Source organism: Neomonachus schauinslandi, chromosome 11 (genome assembly GCF_002201575.2).
Source record: "Neomonachus schauinslandi chromosome 11, ASM220157v2, whole genome shotgun sequence".
Classification (NCBI taxonomy): Eukaryota; Metazoa; Chordata; class Mammalia; order Carnivora; family Phocidae; genus Neomonachus; species Neomonachus schauinslandi.
In genome coordinates this window covers 100640299-100659313 of record NC_058413.1, presented here as the reverse complement: position 1 = coordinate 100659313, position 19015 = coordinate 100640299, and the positions used below count along the sequence as shown (strand labels likewise).

At 38.0% G+C, this 19015-nt stretch overlaps 1 protein-coding gene across 1 annotated transcript in view; it reads right to left on the bottom strand.

Moving 5' to 3' along the window:
* Positions 1 to 280: 280 nt before the first annotated feature.
* ZW10 (zw10 kinetochore protein) overlaps positions 281 to 19015 on the bottom strand; it is a 32584-nt gene continuing 13849 nt past the window's right edge. Inside the window, exons 8-16 of the mRNA XM_021696263.1 lie at positions 12943 to 13106; positions 12260 to 12442; positions 9354 to 9592; positions 6992 to 7063; positions 6171 to 6340; positions 5190 to 5320; positions 4389 to 4520; positions 3413 to 3615; positions 281 to 884 (exon numbers count right to left, since the gene is read on the bottom strand). Of these exons, the coding sequence (XP_021551938.1) occupies positions 764 to 884; positions 3413 to 3615; positions 4389 to 4520; positions 5190 to 5320; positions 6171 to 6340; positions 6992 to 7063; positions 9354 to 9592; positions 12260 to 12442; positions 12943 to 13106 (1415 nt within the window). The 3' untranslated portion in view covers positions 281 to 763. The remainder of the gene's footprint in view (positions 885 to 3412; positions 3616 to 4388; positions 4521 to 5189; positions 5321 to 6170; positions 6341 to 6991; positions 7064 to 9353; positions 9593 to 12259; positions 12443 to 12942; positions 13107 to 19015) is intronic.

The window sequence follows — 19015 nt, the reverse complement described above, 5'->3', positions numbered from 1 at the left end:
TGCCATTTGATAAGGTACAGAAACAGTGGAGTTTAAGAGGGTGAAAAAAAAAAATTCCAACCAAGAAAACAGAATTTAGTTGAAATAGCAAAATGTGACAAAAATGTAAACTGAAAGGAAGTCGTAGGAGTCCCAGAAATTACCAGAGGGCTATGAAGAAAGACGGTGACAAGTGAGTCCTCTGTGAGGGTCATAAATGTCAGTGAAGAGAATGGCACAGAAGACCAAAAAACTCATTGGTCTCTTTTGTCAAAGCTCCCATGTTATTAAAGACAATCACCCTTAACTCTGAAAAGCATTATTTATTGGAAAGAAATATTAAAAGGAAGTCTTCTTAATTCTGGCAAGGACAAATACTGCTCCCCTACCCCCCAAAATATATCTCCCATTTGCTCACAAATTCTTCACCCTGACTCTTGGAATCCCCTGGATTCCTTGATCCAAGGCCATGGCCTACATCTACAATGGATACAGTTCCCAGAAGCGACATGAAATAATGCTACCCTACAGTTTCTTATCAAGGGAGGATGGCTAGAAAGTCAACAAATTGAGGTGCTTCACTTGACAGCTTATCTTAACATCCAGTTCCTCAACAAAGCCTCATACAAGCCAGAAGATAAGGTGTTCTTAGGTGAAGTCAGACTTCCGTGATATCCCAGAGTTCACCGAAACCAACGGATGATTCCAATTAGTCTTTAAAGCAGTAATTATGCCAAGAGAGAAATCCACACAGTCAAGACATGGCTTTCTTAGGAAGACACAGCTATTTAATCTTAGCAAGGGCAGCTGCTCTTCTTTCTGTGTTCTGGAACAAGGCACGAATTAAAGCTTTTACTTCACTGGAAGAGAATGCAGCTGCCAAGGGCCCTTTTCCATCTGCCCACCTGCAAAATAAAAGATAAAATTCAATTTCCTCTTATGTTTCTGTATAAGCAAGATTTTAAAACTGCTTCTTTGTTCCCAAATGCTTATTTGTCTTAAATGGAAGTAAAACAAATCCTGGCATCCTCCCCCTCTCGATGGCTCTACCACCCAATCTCTTTAATTTCTGCTTCTCCAAGACATTTTGGTAACAGCACAGTCAGATGAAGAGACCAGGTTAGGAGATAAAACTGTTCCCCCTCATTCTATACTAAGTCCTGTTTGAACTTGAGAATTATGGCCACATCCTCATGTGGTTATATGGAGTCTTGGGATCAGTAACTATTTTTATTTTTTTTTTATTTTTATTTTTTTTTAGATTTTATTTATTTATTCATGAGAGACAGGGAGAGAGAGAGAGAGAGAGGCAGAAGCAGGCTCCCTGCTGAGCAGGGAGCCCGATGCGGGACTCGATCCCAGGACCCTGGGATCATGACCTGAGCCGAAAGCAGACGCTTAACCATCTGAGCCACCCAGGCGCCCAGTAACTATTTTTAAAAATGAGCCACAGGCAACAAACTTTAACCAACAAAGGACTGGCATAAAAAATACACAGCAAACTCCCATTAATCAATAATGAAATCACAAACAACCCTGTAGAATAAAGGGCAAAAACCATGAACAGGAATTTTACAATAGAAGGAAAATAAGTGATCAATAAAAAGATTCTCAACATCATTAGAATTTAGGGAAATATAAATTACAGTGACAATGAACTACCATTTCACAGGAACTAGCAAAAATTTCAGAGTCTCAGAATACCAAATACTGGTGAAACTGTAAAGCAACAGGATAAACCAATGAAATATCTGTACAAGAGAATATGATACAGCAGTGAAAACAAACTATAGCTCTGCATACCATCATGAGTGAATTTCAAAAACAGAATATTAAACACAAGAAGCAAGTTATAGAAGACTCCATTTATAGAAAGTTCAAACATAAGCAAGTCTAAACTATATTGTTCAGGGATACGTGCAAATGTGGCAAAACTATAAAGGAAAGGAAAGGAAGTAATTAACACAAAATTCAAGATAGTGGCTGCCTATGATGAGAAATGTCTGGAGAGGGGCACACAGGAGTCTTCACAGTACTGGTAATATTTTTCTTAAATCAGGTAATGGGTACACAAATATTTTACTTGTTTTCTTTAAATTGTAAATATGTAAATATGTTGTGTGTGTGTATATATATGTATACACACACACATATATATACTGTATTCCTTCATATGTATATTTTATAATGTTAAAACATTTAAACTACATGACTAGAGGTAGTTTCTTCAGTAAGAAGTTTCCCAATTAGTTACTATCCTTAGGTTTACTGGAATCTCTAGGAGAAAAATTCTTCCTAGGCAAAAAACAAGAAGCTAAGATACACCAGTACTGTGATTATTCTCACAACAAAGAATTAATGATTATTAGGCTGCAGCAGGGTCCTTTAACAGCAGAAAGAAAATTTCTTTGCTGCTCTCTGGAGTCTTACCTAAAAATATCTTATTACTCACTAAGGACTTATAAATAACAAATAAATAAATCAAATTTTGTTCTAATATAGTTGGAAGTATTTTGATGTGATTTTTCTCAAGCAGAAATCTCATTTTCATTGTTTTAGGATGGACAATACATGCTGAGAACAGCTCAGACACATCTGGGATGACTGGTCTAATACACTAGAGCATCTGTAATAAACTAATAAACCAAGCTAAAACAGGCAGACAAGTAGCTGTAAGGATGGAGATGGACCTTAAGGCCTACTCAGGGAGTTCCCTATGCAAAGTATGCATACTCATCAATAATTTACCAAGACAATAATCAAAGCATCCATGAATGTGTAACTAACCCATATCTATTCTCTTTTGTGCAGCATCAATGACCTCTGCACACCAAGTGTGATACAATAAAGCATATATTTACTGCGCACAGCAAAGTCAACTGATGGTCTCTGGTGTCGGGAAAAAACATCATCCACTTTACTTAAGAAAAGATGAATCCTCTCTATGTGTATGATGCTTAATCTCTAAAGCCACTGTACTCCCTGCAGAAGAATTGCTGGTCGATCAAACAGTGGTTTGATGCTGAATATTCCATACAAATAAAAGTCACTTCTCTGTTAACAAATCAAAGTCAACCTTAAAATGTATCCACTGTTGGTTAAAATGGGCAACAACTTCCATCCAGATGTCAGAAGGTTGTCCTTCCTACAACTGTAAGATCACTGGTACAGCCTGCCAGAACGACATGTTCAAAACCAAAATAATATGAAACAAGAAGTCTTTATGTTATCAAATAGGAGAAAGTGGTAATGAGATCTACACTATTACAGACCATGCAAAGACCCCAACTACTGCAACTCAATATGAAACTCTTTCCTGAGCAAAATTAAGAAAATGAGAAAAGCATTACTATCAATGGCACTAATACTTTCCATCTTTGGAGATACAGAGAGAGAGAGAAGAGATAACCCTCTATAAAAGGGTTATACCCACCGATCCCCAATTTCTTGCAGGCTGGCTTGTAACATCATCATCAATTCCTTGAATGGCATCCACTTTTGCACATAGACTGGAACCTCTTCTTGGTATTTCTTGTTCTTGCTTTCTTCAGACAAAGGTGCAAATACTTGGGGTCCTTCGTCCATCACTGTTTTGCATAAGGAATACAATCTATCACCATCTTCAGTAGAGATGTCCTGGTTTTGCAGAGAGGGAACACAAAAGAACAGAATTGGGCCAGCTTAGCAGTCAGGAAAGGGGAGATCTTTGGTGCATGCTGTCCAAGGGGTCAGCTACAGCAACATGTTTTCCAACCAACTTAGCACACCTTAACAGACATGAGATATCATCAGCTCTCTGACAACACTCCTCAAGCTAGAAACACAAAATATGTTTCAACAGGTTGTCAATAATTTAGTTTGCCTGCATGAAAGAGCCCATTTCTCCAGCAGAATGTTGCACCCCTTGCTGCAAAGCAGGGGATATTTTTATAAACAAGGATTTAGCCAATCTATGCTTTAGAGACATCAGCTGGCAGAGTCCAGGCAACCTGCATCTAGGCTCACATATACAATCCCAACTGCAACAGGGTGCATTTCACTTCACCAAATTATTTAGGTCACTTGCAAATTAAATAAATATATGACTTCATACTTTACAACACATCTAAGGACTACCCAGTTTCCAGCCTTCTCATTCATAATTCCCACAGATGCTAAAGGGAGAAGCAGTATAATCCTACTTTCTTATATAAGTATAAAAGACAGAAATTAGCAAGTCTCCAGCAAAACAGAATTAAGACGGAACTGAAAAAAATAACAGTATAATGAGTTAGACGTAAAACACGAGCAATTTCTTCTACCATCTGTGTTGACTAGAAATGAGATTTCAACATCATTTTCTTAGTAAAGCGACAATTTGAGACAAGAACCGCCATCTCAAGTCTGGTGAGGCATCTAATGGCCCTTACCTCTAGAGCAGTGATTCTGCCAATGATCTCAGAAATTGCTGTATTGAGTAAAGTCCCCATGGCCTTGCAATATATGTTCACTGGCAGGACATCCTGCCAGACAATTCCAAGTCTCTTCAGCTGGTGTAGTACCTGTCAGGAGAATACAGCTGCTGACATGAAGTTGACTATTGCCAACTCCTATTCTGCACATTCACATTTATCACATGGTTATGGGGAAAGAGGCATTATAGGAAGGTGAGGTAAAGTTATCAAAAGTATGAGCTTCTTGAATATGTCACCCTAGTGATATCCCTACTAGATGAAAAGTAGACTTATCTGAGGATGGGAAAACCACTGCAAGAAGATAAACCACACACACTGAGAAATGTATAGAATTGTGGATTTAGTATATTATACACCTGAAACCAATACAAAGCTGCAATGTTAGTTTTCACTTCAATAAAAAATAAATAAATAAAAACCATGTGCTCATTTAAAAAAAAAAAAAAAGAAGATGACAAATCGTGTAGGAGAGAGAGGGGCACTGAGGTAAAAGCTAATATTTCAGATTTCCCAAACTGACAGACTTACTAATAACTAGTCATGTTATTGGGTGGATAGAAAGATAGCTTCCTGTTGGCTTGGTGGGATAGGAAAGGGAAAGGTCATAAGCGTGACTGTAAAAGGTACCCATATTTTCTGACGGGGGTTGTAGAGAATCAACTGAACTACCTGCTGCATATTCTTTGCTGCTTAAAACACAAGGGGGAATTATCAGGAGAAAGAGTACAAATTCCAGAGCTAACAGCAGCTGCCCACCTGCCGGACTGCTTTACTTGCTGCAGAGTAATTCTCTTCATCATCCATGTTGGAAAAGTTTCTAGCACTTGATAATCTTTCCAGAAGTTCTCCTTTCTGTGCCCTCATTTGGGCCAAAAAACACTCTGTCCCTATGGTGGGGAAATAGAATAAAGAATTCTAAAAGTTGTTCAAGTGCACACTACAACTCCAGGGTGGAGGAAGAGAGACAAGCATGAATCATACATTATTCTGCTTATTTGAAAACAACTGCTTGCCAGATGACATCATAAAGTGCTCTAAGGTTACTAGAAATAATCACTTCTAAAATACATTAGCCAGTCCCTCCAAACCCACTCTCAGGATAATAAGTCTTTCCCAATAGTCTGTCCAGGGTCAGATAAGAAACATTACTTATTCAGAAGCAGCAGCTACTTATTTTTCTGATATATCTACACCACCTAAGGGAAAAGTCAGGAAGTAAAAAGCTAAGTGAATCATATAGGTTCTCTGCTTTTCTTAGAATATCATTATAGTAAACATATTGATTTATCCCACATTTCATTTCTTTTGATTTTTAATAATCCCAAGTAAAGCTAGGTAAGAAGAGCGGAGAGCTATCTTGAGGTTTTGCAAAAGAACAAGCAGTGACATTAGTAAGCTCTTACTGACAAAGCTAACAGAATTATCACAATACAAATCTCATTATGTGTCATTCTACTGACAGGACTCTGATTTGGTGAATTCACTGCACACCAGCAATGCAGCTTGAATCTCTAATGTACCATGAAATCATGTCTTGAAAAAGTAGTACTTCCACAAAGACTGCATTCACTTTATAAAATTAAATAACCGGGAACAGTTGCAAACTAAATGCTATCCCACTTTCCAATATAGCTCAGGACCACCACCTAATTTCTCACTGCCTCATTCATAAATTACAAAGACACGACGCTGAGAAGCTGCGTAATCAGTATGTCCTAAATTGAAGGTATCCGTTACCAAGTCTCCTGAAGCCAGGTACAAGATCCACAAAGGTCGTGGTGCCATCACAAAGAATGGGGGCAAGACGCAATCTGAACTGATGCCCGAGTGTCAGCAGGTGGTGAGCAATATACATACAGTTGTTGTGGTGAATGGCAGCCAACTGGGGCAGTTTCTGAAGGTTCTCCCTAGGCCAGGAGGAGGGGTGGAAAAAGAAAGAAACCAAAAGTTACTGAAGCTGAGGTGGATGAAAAGTTACTTCTTTTTTAATGTACTTCTAGGCTTTAAGAACTGTCTCTCCTCTACAAATACATAACAAGGTCTGGTCTCATCACTCCCACCCCAGTCAAGCAGAGTGAGACCATTCTGCCTGAGTGCAACCTGATCCTATAATCCTATCCCAGTGATTAACAGAAGAGAAAGAGCACGGGAACCCAGATGTTGACCTGTGTCGACTCTCTGTACATAAACCCAGAAGAGCTGTATACATTCCCTCCAAACTTAACACTGACCAGTCTATGCAAGTAGGGACTTGCTTGCCCTTCTGCCAAATTCCTTTCTCACTTAGACAGTGAAGCACTAAACTCTTCTAATTCACTAGTTTTCAAATTGGCTACAGATCAGAGTCACCTGGGAAATTTTAAAACATACAGATGTTTAGACTTGAATAAATAACCAATATTCTTTCAACATGTTTTTTTCTTAAATGGTTTATTGCATTTCATTGTGAATTTCAGTAACCAAGATATTTTTGGTGGGAATATAAAATTACTGGTTTTAATCCAACTTACACTTTAGATATAGAGTACCATACAGAAATCAGAAACAGTGGCACTTACTTGTGATATGTTGGCACGACATCATGGAACAAATGGAAGATATTCCTCACTGAGTAGAAAAGTTGAATAGCACTGAAGAAAAAAAAAGTTTCAACAGAAATGCATAAGGATATTAGCAATGAGATAAAAGGTCAAACTAAGTGCACATTAGTCATCACCAAAACTACAGTTCGAGAGAACACCTGGCTTTGGTCACTGCTGAAAACACCCTTAATCTAGATGGAAATATATTCTCAACCAGTATTTACTAACTAGATTGCAGTTCTAAAAACCTGGATCCATTAATAATTTTAAGAACAGCAGCATTAACCCAAAGCCTCTTTCCCATTATCAATTTGTGTTCTGCCAGTACCCAGAGTATCCCTACAGTAACAAATGGAGCTAAGCCTCAAGCAAATGTCACCTACTCACTGACGCACTCTGCAAAGGGCAAGGTATCAATAAAGGCATTCACTTGGTTCTTTTAGAATCAGTCTGACTTTCAGCTTTCACCTTTTCTCCTCCTTACCCCAATGCAAGGAGATGAATCAACATTTCTGGGATAGAATCTAACCTCAAAATTTTCTGCCCTTTAAATCTGGCCTTAGAACACCTGAAGATTATTATTAAAATGCACTCAGAGCAAATATAAGGTCTGTACAGCTTACTTCCACATAAGACTATCTTAAACTAGGGGCGCCCGGGTGGCTCAGTCGTTAAGCGTCTGCCGTTGGCTCGGGTCATGATCCCAGGGTCCTGGGATCGAGCCCCACGTTGGGCTCCCGGCTCGGCAGGAAGCCTGCTTCTCCCTCTCCCACTCCCCCTGCTTGTGTTCCCTGTCTATGTCTGTCTCTCTGTCAGATAAATAAAATCTTTAAAAATAAAAAAAAATTTTTAGAAAAAGACTATCTTAAACTATGTACCTTGAATAAGTAACAGGAATTCCACAAATATTTAGAAAAACAAGTCATGGTTACTATATCCCTAAACACTGTTACTACTTGATTACGATGATACCTGATGAAATTATTTCATTTTACTTTTGTTGCACGTGTTGCTATTCAAGGTTTGGTAAAGGGGAAGTGAGTCATAATGTAGTTGTGTTTTTGTCCTGTTTAAAACTATTTCTTTTGGAGGAAAGAATGCATATAGATATGCAGTACACAAAACTACTGTTTAGTATTCTGTGTTATCAAAAAATTGCGGAAATACTGCCTTGCATCTCTAACTTTTGGGCTAGTATGTTTCAGGTGAAATAATGGTTACTCTAAATTTATTTTACCAAAGGAATATATACTTTTTTTTTTTTTAAGGAATATATATATTTTTTACATGTTTTTTTCTTCCTACTTATATTTAAAACTGGATGGGGGGCTTGTGAACACAACAATTCATTGACGTCATGGAAATATCTTGGTTAAACATGTTTTCTTTCTTTCTAGAGCAGAATAAAATAAAGGGGTTTGTTTGCATGTGGAAATAAAAATGAAAACTCTGGAAGCCCACCTGAGAGGCAACGTAGTTGAGTCAGGCCCTAACTGGGACTGTTCTCTCCTGTGCGGACAAGGAGTAAAGAACTGCTACCCACAGATTCAAACTGAAGAGGCTTTTGTCACTCCGCTCTACAGCGTGGGCTCCAGCCTGCCATCTCCTCCTCAATTTTGTCTAGGGGTAGGAGAGGGGCTCATGAAGCAAAGAGAGGTTCAGAACGAAATGTGGACTAGAGTTGGAGGTACCCTGAATACAGTATCGATTAAGAGAAATCATCTTGAAAGGATAAAATCAGATCTTCAGGACATTCCATGCTTTTCCTTCTACCTTTGGCCTTCCAACCATTATTGCATTAAAAACAAAAATGTAAATTAATTATAATTAATGTAAAATAATTATAATCAAAATGTAAAATGAATGCTAAGCTAAAAGGCCAGGGCAGGCTGGAGCAGATGGTATTATGACCACTATTACCATGGCCACCAGTAATAATAAAATAAACATTTGAGTACTGATCATTTTCCAGGTAGTATTCTAAGTTCTTTACATGTGCTTTTTCATGTAACATCATTCAACTCATATAAAAGTAGAAATTAAACAAAAATTAAAAGAGCTTTTTATAAAAGAGTGATTAACAACTTTAATGTCAAAGAAACTCCATTTGTTCATCCATACACATGCTTCCATTTCTAATGTATGCTGTGAGAAGTACATGTTATTGCAAATAAAAGTGAACTATCGATATATACTTGTGTGCTGCACTGTTTTTCTAAGGAAAAAAAATATTAACTAGTGGGATAAGAAAACCCAAAGCATTCCAGCTAACTTTCACAATAAATGTCTAGTTTAGATGTACATGTAACCATGTCACTGCCATTTTCAGAACTCTTACCACTGATCACTGCTGGTTGTTGCCTCTAGTAAAGTCTGATAGGCAAGTTCCATTAACTGCTTCACAGATTCACTGATGCGGCACGTGGGCAAAGAGAAGGAATGTTGGTCCAATGTATTTTCAGGCTCTAAATTCACCACCTCGTTGTATTGAGTTGTGGACATTTTCTGTACTTCTAGCTTCTCATCCTTCTCGGGACAGGGTAAGTCTGGCACACTTATCTTAGAATCAGGAGTAATCTAAGATTCAAACATAAAACACAGAAAATGTATTGTCCTCAGAATAGTTCAAGCGCAAGCATACAGACAGGAGTAAGATGCTGGTGGACTTGCATGACGACCAAGTTGTGGCTCTACAGAGTATTCAAAAGATTTGAGTAAATACGGAAATTATTTTAATGACTGCTCGATTTTGAGTGACAGCATGTCCTAGGAAATAAAAAATTGCCTTTACTTGTGCCATTCTTCCATTTCTTCTGTGTACTCATCATATTGGTGGAAAGAGCAAAGCTGTGAAACTGGCCCAAGATTTCAGGTAAATGAAAGGACCTTCAAAAATCATCTTTCTGGGGTGCCTGGGTGGCTCAGTCATTAAGCGTCTGGCTTCGGCTTAGGTCATGATCCCAGGGTCCTGGGATCGAGCCCCACATCAGGCTCCCTGCTCCATGGGAAGCCTACTTCTCCTTCTCCCACTCCCCGTGCTCGTGTTCCCTCTCTCACGATGTCTCTGTCAAATAAATAAAATCTTAAAAAAAAAAAAATCATCTTTCTCAGACTAGACTACTAAAATACTGCAGACCAGTATAATTTTGTGTTCTGTTGTCATTAAACAAATTATTCCCCACCAGCAACATGTATTGGCTTAGTCTAAGAAATAACCCATTCAGGCTAGCATACCTCCACTAAACAAAAAAAACTTCAAAACCAAAAAAGCTTCCCTAACATTTATACGGAATGAAAATTCCGGGGCACGTGGGTGGCTCAGTCGTTAAGCGTCTGCCTTTGGCTCAGGTCATGATCCCAGGGTACTGGGATCGAGGCCCGCATTGGGCTCCCTGCTCAGCGGGGAGCCTGCTTCTCCCTCTCCCTCTGCCTGACGCTCCCCTGTTTGTGTACACCTGTGCGTGCTCTCTGTCAAATAAATAAATAAATAAATAAATAAATAAATAAATAAAATCTTAAAAAAAAGAAAATTCCTAGACTTATCAAAACCTACTGAAAGAACACTAGGCTGCTAGTCTGGAAACATCAGTATTATTTTTTACCTTGACTTTTAACAAAGTCATTTAACCTCTCTGGACCTCAATTTTCTTGTTGTAAAATGAAGAAATTGCACTACAATAATGGTCTTCAAACTTTGTTTTCCGAAGATGCCAGAGGGGCCAAAAAATAAAAGAGATTAAGCAGGTGGGAGCAGCAGGTTCCACCGCAAGAGCAGCAGTCCTGCTCTGCACATGCTCGACTTCCCCACAAAGTTTCTAACAGAAAAAGCTCCAAGTCTAATAAAAATGTTTACGTCATCAAATTTGCCTTCCTGATCTACAAAATGGTATAAAAGTATCTATTTCAAAGGGCTATTAAGAAGTTTAAATGAGAATACAAATGTCTGGGAGCCTGCAGTCAAATTTATGGCAAAGTAGAGAGTAGAAGAAAAAATATAATTATAGAGATGATTAAAAGATGCTAATGTTTGTCTGAAAAAACAGTGGACCCAAAATACACATGACCCAATGAAGTGATTTCTTGAGGAAGGTGAGGGAACCCATAATGGAAGAATATAAGATCTAGTCTGGTATCTGTGAGATTAAAATGTCAAAACAAGGGGCACCTGGGTGGCTCAGTCGGTTAAGCATCTGCCTTCGGCTCAGGTCATGATCCCAGGGTCCTGGAATCGAGTCCCGCATTGGGCTCCCTGCTCAGCGGGGAGCCTGCTTCTCCCTCTCCCACTCCCCCTGCTTGTGTTCCCTCTCTCGCTCTCTGTCAAATAAATAAATAAAATCTTAAAAAAAAAAATGCTTACAACTCATTAAAAAAAACCCAACAACCCAAAATACCTCAAAATGTGTTAAAATCTGTGCACTTCAAAGGGCTAATGAACTATTTTGCTGGGTGGACACAGTAACAGAGTACCCCCAAGGAAAAGGGAGGATCATAAGAGAAAGGATAGAGGGAAGAAGAGCCTAGTTCCTATCACTGTGACAGGAGAAAAATGGCTGAGGAATTTTCTATTAAGGGACTACGTTAGTCTATGTTTTACTTTAATCTAAGTAATACCTTACATTTACCAAATATTTTATGTACATAAAATTTGAGAAAAAAAAAAACAGAAAAGAAAATACACAGACTTATCTAAGGTCAAAGAAGTAAATTACCCTTTGTGCAAATTACAGAGCCCCCTGACTTTGTAGATAATTGTTGATACCCTACAAAGACTCTATCTTTTTTGTTTTACTACTTTGACTGTAAAACTAGTGCCTCTGTTAGCTTAAGAGATGAAGTCAACATTTTCACAACAGGGTATAATCTCTGGACATAATGAAGCCCAATTACATCTGTCACAAAATTGTGTCCTAAAAACTCAAGTACTGAAGTTGAGAAAAATCTACATAGGTTGATATACGTTCTAATTTCAACAACAGAAATCTATTATATTTACATGGGTTTTTCAATGTACACAACGCTTTCATGTGCACTAACTATCTCATCGGGGCCTCATGGTATCCTAGGCAAGACACAGGTATCAGGACCACCTGAGAGATGAGAGAACTTACTGTTGGAAGATGAGAACTTCTCCCAGTGAGCTCAGCAACTGTCATGCTCTAGAGCTCCCACTCTACCAAATTTGTCTCAAAAATGCACACCACTTCCCAAAGACAAGGTAATACACATTAAGATAACCCTCAGTACCTTCACAGTGTTGTGAATTTCAGAGGTCATCAGGTTTCTAGCTGCCACAATCACATCCTGACATTTCTTGTTAGCAAAATGAGAATTGATGTTACGGGCATATTTCAGCAAATCGGTAGTATCTCCTTTTAAAAACCTCATCTCCTTGAGGGCATTTTCAAATTCTTCAGTGGACTGTATGATCTGAGGAAGAAAGACAAAGGGGAAAAAAAAGAATTATATACACATAGTCCATTCCAGTGTTAAAATTTCAAATCCAAAGTAACAAGGACCAGCTGGTCATTTAAGTTTTACAACAGACCAGCAGTTAGCAGGTATACACATATTAGACATTCCTCCAGCCCTAAGTTCACTAGGAACAGCACCTTCAATATAAACTTCGGATTCTACTGAGTAGAAGCGTGAAGATCTCTAAAATAAATACACTTATTTCAGTGTTCAAGGAAATGCTAAAAAGAAGCAAAGGTATCTCACTAACTAAAATATACTTAAAAAGAAAAACATTCTTCCCAATCAAAAGGGAGAAAGCAAGGACAGAAATAAGTAATAGGGAATTTGCTTCCACTCCCTATTAATAATTTCCTTAAAGATGTCGCTGAAGAGCAAAAGGTCTCCCAGGAAAAACCAGACACCAATACTCACCTACAGTCTCTTATAACCTTCTGTGGTATCTCTGCACTCACCTCTTCATACTGCTGTAACTTGCTGCTATTAGTTGGGATAGAATAAACCAAACAGTTTTTAATGAGGCACTCAGACAAGTCCTCCCAGATCATGTCACCAAGCATCTCAGCCAATACAATCTTAGATGTTTTTTCATTTTCTAGGTCAGTATCAAGAGGTAAATCTGAATCAAAAGAAAAAGCTTTAAACAAGACACCATTCGCAGTTCAGATTATGCTCAAGTTCCCTAGTTTTCTAGAATTCTTTAATTTTAGGATGGGGAAGAAAACAGCACAGATAATTTTACAGCTATCTCAAGTGCCTGCGTGGGACAAAGCATGACATACAATTATTACTTTATTTTCATTGCTCAACTGAAGAGTCTGCACTGTATTACTGCCTGTACTCTACAATAAAGTATTAAGCCATCTACACTCTACAGTAATCATCTACTGCTAATCTACTGATCTGATTATATGACAAGCACTCAGAAGTTCTGCATACCAAGTTGAAACTCATTTAGAATAAAACCCCAGTTCTTTAATAATGAATAAACATCCTCTGTCATCTCTGCCTAGGATCTGCATGTTTATCCTAAGTAAAATATCAATAAACACCTTACATTACAGTGTAATACCTAACCTAGCAAACGGAATACTTCAGAAGCCTCTCTACAGTATATCATATGATGGGTTTTTTTCCCAACACACTTTAACAGTTATTTAAAATATAATATTAACGACATAAATAATAGTTAAGAATCAGTGACCAACAAAGAGGGAAAAGGAACCATAAAAGAGACAAGCTATTTTTTTTTTAAAGATTTTATTTATTTGAGAGAGACAGAGATAGCGAGAGAGAGCAGGAGCGGGGAGGAGAGGAAGAAGCAGACTCCCGCTGAGCAGGGAGCCCCACGTACAGCTTGAACTCAGGACCCCAGGATCATGACCAGAGCCCAAGGTAGACACTTCACCAACTAAGCCACCCAGGCACCCCAAGGGACAAGCTATTTTTAACCTCGTTCCAATTCACCAAGGAAGGCCTTAGGGGATAAGAACCTTAAAAAAAAGTGAAGCATATTATCTCAGAGCCTTGAGAAACTTAAAATGTCTAAAATCTATACCTGCACAGCCACCGGCCACATTTTGCTGCTGAGCACTTGAAATGTGGTTAGTGTGACTGAGGAATTGAATTTTTTAAATTTTTAATCGGTTTCAATTTCATTTTTTTTTTTTTTTAAAGATTTTATTTATTTATTCATGAGAGAGAGAGAGAGGCAGAGGGAGAAGCAGGCTCCCCGCTGAGCAGGGAGCCCAATGTGGGACTCGATCCCAGGACCCTGGGATCATGACCCCAGCCGAAGGCAGACGCTTAACCATCTGAGCCACCCAGGCGCCCTCAATTTCATTTTAAAAATGGAAGCAGGGGGGCACCTGGGTGGCTCAGTCGGTTAAGCATCTGACTCTTGATTTCCGCTCAGGTCGTGATCTTGGGTTGTGAGATGGAGCCCTGCATCTCTCTCCCTCTCCTGCCCCTTACCCCGCTTGCATGCTCTCTCTCTAAACAAACAAACCAATAAAAAATAAACAAACAAAAATCTTTAAAAAAATGGAAGCAAGGGTGTGTGATTATAAAAAGAGAGCACAAAGCAGCTTGTGGTGTTAGAATAGTCCATATCTTGATTAAAGTGGTGGCCACATGGATCTACATGTGATAAAACTACACAAAACTACACACACACACACACACACAAATGAGTGCAGGTGAAACCGGAATAAGCTCTGTGAATTGGACCATCGTCAGCTTGCTGGGTGTGACATCGTACTATGGGTACACAGGATGTTAACACTGAAGAAAATGGCTGAAGGGTACATGGGACCACGGTACATTTTTTGAATAAAAATCTTAAAGTAAAAGAAACAAAAGGAAGTAGTGTAGTTTTCTGTTAAGCACAACTTCGTTGTTTCGATAAGACTGCAATGTCACTTGAACCACTGTACCGCATAAGCAATTATGTTGTCTGTACTGCTCATGGCAGGCACATGAATCATTTCCGGCACGGCACACGAACACATAACCAATCCCATCAGTGTAAACAGATTCATTCCATTCGAATTATTTTTTTTCTGTGCACCAATGTAACACTGTAATGCGTTTATTTGAATATTTATGCATACAGCACAAGCTACAATGGTACCTATATAAACTGTAAAAGGCAATTAAATAGAAATACTTATCTTAATCATGATGTAATTATTTTTCTAAGTTTAAGAAAAATAACTATGGACAAGGTATGCTACTGATGCAGAATTAAGTGAAGATGCAAAAGCGAGTAGAATCATGGGAACAGTAAAGGAAAAAAAAGAGAGACTGGAAGAAAATGTCACAAATTTCACAATAAATGGCAGCTGCAATTTACTAACACAGAGCAAAACAAAAAAACCTGCCTTTCTTTTAAAGATAATAAAGTAAACAATACTAAGAGACATTTCAGCTAGTATCATAAACATTTCACCATACTATTAAAAGTACTCTATTCTTATTTTAGTTTTTTATTAAGAAAGGGTACTGAGTTTTGTCATATTTTCCATATCTAATGATGTGACTCCTTTTAATATGCTGACATAATAAACTGGTTGATAGCTTTCTTATGCTAAACACCTCTGTACTCCTAGAATAAACAATGTCTCCTTTTTAAAGGTACTGTTGGGTTTAATTTACATATTTTGTGTTTGCATTTATAAGCCAAAGGTAAAATCATTCGACAGTGTGTTCTCTGTGTATAAACTATCATTATTACATTTTGGTATTAAGTTTATTCTGTTTGGGGCTTCTTTGAGATTTTATTTATTTGAGAGAAAGAAAGCATGAGAGAAAGCATGAGCAGGGGGGAGGGGCAGAGGGAGAGGGAGAAGCAGGGTTCCCACTGAGCAGGGAGCCCAGTGTGGGGCTCAATCCCAGGACCCTGAGATGACGACCTGACCGGAAGGCTGACTAAGCCACCCAGGTGCCCCTATGCTGGTTTTTAAAAACTTAAGTAGGACATATCCATCTTTGTTTCTAATGACCAAAAGAGTTTGATTAACACGGGGATTATCCAGAAACTGAAATATACACAGAATTTAGCTACAAATTTTCTGTGCCTGATGGTGGCCTTTTCAGTGTCAAGTCTTTAACAACCTTTCAAATTTCTTCTACAGTTATTTGTTATGTTCAGAGGTTCTACTCCTTGGTAAAAATCTGTAACTGACACTTTCTAGAAAATCATTCATGGGAAAAGCAAAACTTGCTTGTTATGACAAGTCCCAAAACACTAAGATTTATAAAGAAAAAGCCAAATTTTCCCTATCCATACCCACAAGCTTCTCTCTCCATGCCCAAGTGACCAGGATTTTGGTTTGTATTCTTCCTCCCTTACATTCATACTATATATATATATATAAAACATTCATAACCATATATATACATGGTTTTTACACACATATATACACACATGCACACTCCTTGATATGGGCTGAATTGCCAAATACACACCCCTTGAAATGGACTGAATCGTACACTCTCCCCTACAATTTATATGTTGAAGCCTTAACCCCCCATGTGACTGGATTTGGAGATAGGGCCTGGCCTTTAAAAAAGTAATGGAGGTTAAATGAGGTCACTAAGGAGGGGCCCTAATCCAATATGACTAGTGTCCTTATAAGAGGACGAGACACCAGGGATGCACTCCTACAGAGGACAGGCCAGTGAGAAGGCTGTCTGCAAGGCAAGGAGAGAGGACTCAGGAGAAACCAAATCTGCTAAAACTTCATCTTGGACTCCCAGCCTCCAAAACTGTGAGAAAATAATTCGTTAAGTCACACAGCCTGTTGCACGTTATGGCGGCTCCAGCAAACCAATACAACACTCATATAAGGGACAGCTTTCTTTTTTATAAAAATGGGTTCATGCCATAGATTTTACACTTAACTTTTTTACCACTTAAAAACAGATCATGGCCATCTTTTAAATCAACATATCCAGCTCTACTTCATTTCTTTTCCATAGCTGCAAAATGTGCCATAGTACAGCTCAAACGTAAGTTATATAACCATTCCTCAAATGAAGCACAGTCCAGTGTGCAAGGATACAACACTACTCACACACACAAACATATAACCTATTGGTATCACTTCTGTAGAGAATTAAATAGTGGAATACCTAGGTCAAAGGGATGCATATTTTAGATTTCACTATACATATACTATATAGTAGAGCTTCACAGTATTTTCTACAAAGCACTCACAAAAAGCAATGAAGGAGACTATCTTTCCACTTTCTTACCAGAAGTGTCTCACTCAGAATCTTTTAATGTCTGCCCTAAGGATGAAAGTTCACCTTGACGGTGTGATTTCTATTCCCCTACTAGGGAGGTTAAGCAACACATTTTTACGTTTATTAACAAATTGCACCTTCTCTTCCATGAATTGCCTATTCAAATTTTTTGCCTATTTTTCTATTACTAATGTTCTCTTTTTCTTTGGAAAAAAGTCCTTATACTAATGCCTTGCCTGTCAAACATTTTACAAGAATTTTCTCCCAGTTCACTATTGTCTTTTGCCTTTGTTTACTGTACTGTTTGCCAGACAGAATTTAACATTTATACGTAGTCAAATTTGTCAGTCCTTCCCTTTATGCATTCTGAACTTCCTCAGATTATTCACATCTCCTAAATTTTCTTCTAACATTTTTGTTGTGTTGTTGTTTCACATGGAGGGCTTTAACTCATCTTGAATTTACTTCAGTATGAACTATGAAGCAGGAATCTAACTTTGTTTTACTGCACAGATAGCCAATTTTGCTAGCACCATTACTAAATGAACTGTCTGTCCCACTAAACTGAAATGTGACTTTGATCAAACATCAAGTTCTCATTTATCCTGGCTCTACTTCTGGACTCTTTTTCATTCCATTAATTTCCTTGTACCAAGAACATAGTTTTAATTTTTAAATTATCCCACTAATGTTTCTTAAATCATTATTGGCAATTCTCCAAATCTATTTTTGATATAAGCTTTAGAGTACTTTATTGAGTTTGAAAATATATAATGGGTATTTGGAAATGTATTAAACTTATACACTGTTTTGGAATGAGCTGACAATTTTATGAGACTGTCTTCTAATCCACAAAAGCCTCCTTCTACTCAGGTTTTACTTTATGTCCTTCAAAGTTTTATGGTTTTCTTCACATATGTCCTCCTCTTATTAAACTTATATTTAAGAATTTCACAGATTTTGTTAGCACTATAAATATCTTTATATTTTAATATAACTGATTAGCGCACAAAGATATTATTGATTTTTATACCTTCACACTGTATCTAAACAATGATTAAATTTTTATACGATTGGGGCGCCTGGGTGGCTCAGTTGTTAAGCATCTGCCTTTGGCTCAGGTCATGATCCCAGGGACCTGGGATCGAGTCCCACATCGGGCTCCCTGCTCGGTGGGAAGCCCGCTTCTCCCTCTCCCGCTCCCCCTGCTTGTGTTCCTGCTCTCGCTGTCTCTGTCAAATAAATAAATAAAATCTTTAAAAAAAAAAAAATTGGGGTGCCTGGGTGGCTCAGTTGGTTAAGCAACTGCCTTCGGCTCAGGTCATGATCCTGGAGTCCCAGGATCGAGTCCCGCATCGGGCTCCCTGCTCGGCAGGGAGTCTGCTTCACCCTCTGACCCTCCCCACTCTCATGCTCTCTCTATCTCATTCTCTCTCTCAAATAAATAAATAAAATCTTTAAAAAAAAAAAAAAATTTTTATACTTTTAATTTAAAAATAAAGAAAATATAATTTAAATTATAAATTTAACACAATTTATAATCATTAATTATAAGTTTTAGTAGTCTTTTGGTTTCCTATGTATGCAATTATATCATTTATACATAAAAATAATTTCTTCTCTTTATTTTAATATTCATACTTATTTTCTCTTCTTTGCATTAGCACAACCCCTAAAACAATACCAAAGAATATTAATGGTAGCATGCATTCCCGACTTACAACTGATTTTAATGGAAATAAAGTTTTTAATCCTTTAATAGAATGCTTTTTGTTGGCT